General features: G+C 47.9%; 1 protein-coding gene across 1 annotated transcript in view; it reads right to left on the bottom strand.

The window, feature by feature from the left end:
- Positions 1 to 268: 268 nt before the first annotated feature.
- EMH_0067850 (50S ribosomal protein L3, putative) overlaps positions 269 to 899 on the bottom strand; it is a gene marked incomplete at both ends in the record, with an annotated part of 2,861 nt that continues 2,230 nt past the window's right edge. The window contains one exon of the mRNA XM_013498671.1: positions 269 to 596. Within this exon, the coding sequence (XP_013354125.1) occupies positions 269 to 596 (328 nt within the window). The remainder of the gene's footprint in view (positions 597 to 899) is intronic.

The raw sequence follows: 899 nt of genomic DNA, 5'->3' as shown, positions 1-899 counted from the left end.
TACAGAATGTCATTCATTGTTGTTGGGAAATAGTACATTTTCAATAACTGCACCCGTCGCTACGTTTAAAAATCAGTAAGCTAGTTTTTCTAGATTAGAGCCAAATTTTACTTTTTATTACAAGGAGGAATTGATTTAAAGACAGCAATTGGTCTAGGTTCGCTACAGGACGTCGCTGCAGCAAGATCCTTCTTGTTATGCACTGACGCTTCCTGCGGTTGCTGCTACTGTTCCTGCTGCTGCTGCTGTGGCCCCGACTGCTTGCTACCTATCCCGTTGGCCTTCCCTTTTTCTGTTCGACGAATTCGTCTGCTGCAGCCTTCTTGAGTCGCTGCCGCAGCTCTTTCTCCTGCTCTCTCGCTCTGTCCCACAGGACTTTTACAATTGTTTTTCCTGGGTGCCCAGGTACTGCGCCTTTAACCAGCAGCGAATTGGTCTTCAGGTTGAACCCCAGCAGCAACAAATCTCTGACGGTGCTACTCTGCTTCGGGTCCCTCCCTGCCATCCGTGTCCCGGGCAACACCCGCCCGGGGTCGGTACCCGCACCCACAGACCCGGGGCCCCGGTGGTGCTTCGAACCGTGCGTTGCAGGGCCCCTGCAACAGCAGCAACATACAAACGCGCAGCCGCAACTTACTGCTGCTGATCCTGGTGTTGGCGGTGGTTTTACTGCTGCTGCTGCTGGTGCAGGCGCTGGCGCCGGTACTACAGGAGAGCAGTGTTGTGTTCTGCCTGGCGCGGTATATATATATATATATATATATATATATATATATATATATATATATATATATATATATATATATATATGCGTGTGTACGTAGAAAAATGTAATACTCGAATTACGATGTAAATGGCAATACTGAATGAAGTACAACCTTGAATGGCGAATGATATAC

Source organism: Eimeria mitis, genomic scaffold (assembly GCF_000499745.2).
Source record: "Eimeria mitis Houghton genomic scaffold, Emh_scaff3615, whole genome shotgun sequence".
Classification (NCBI taxonomy): Eukaryota; Apicomplexa; class Conoidasida; order Eucoccidiorida; family Eimeriidae; genus Eimeria; species Eimeria mitis.
Note: the sequence above shows the minus strand (reverse complement) of the source record. Positions and strands in the feature narration are given on the sequence as shown.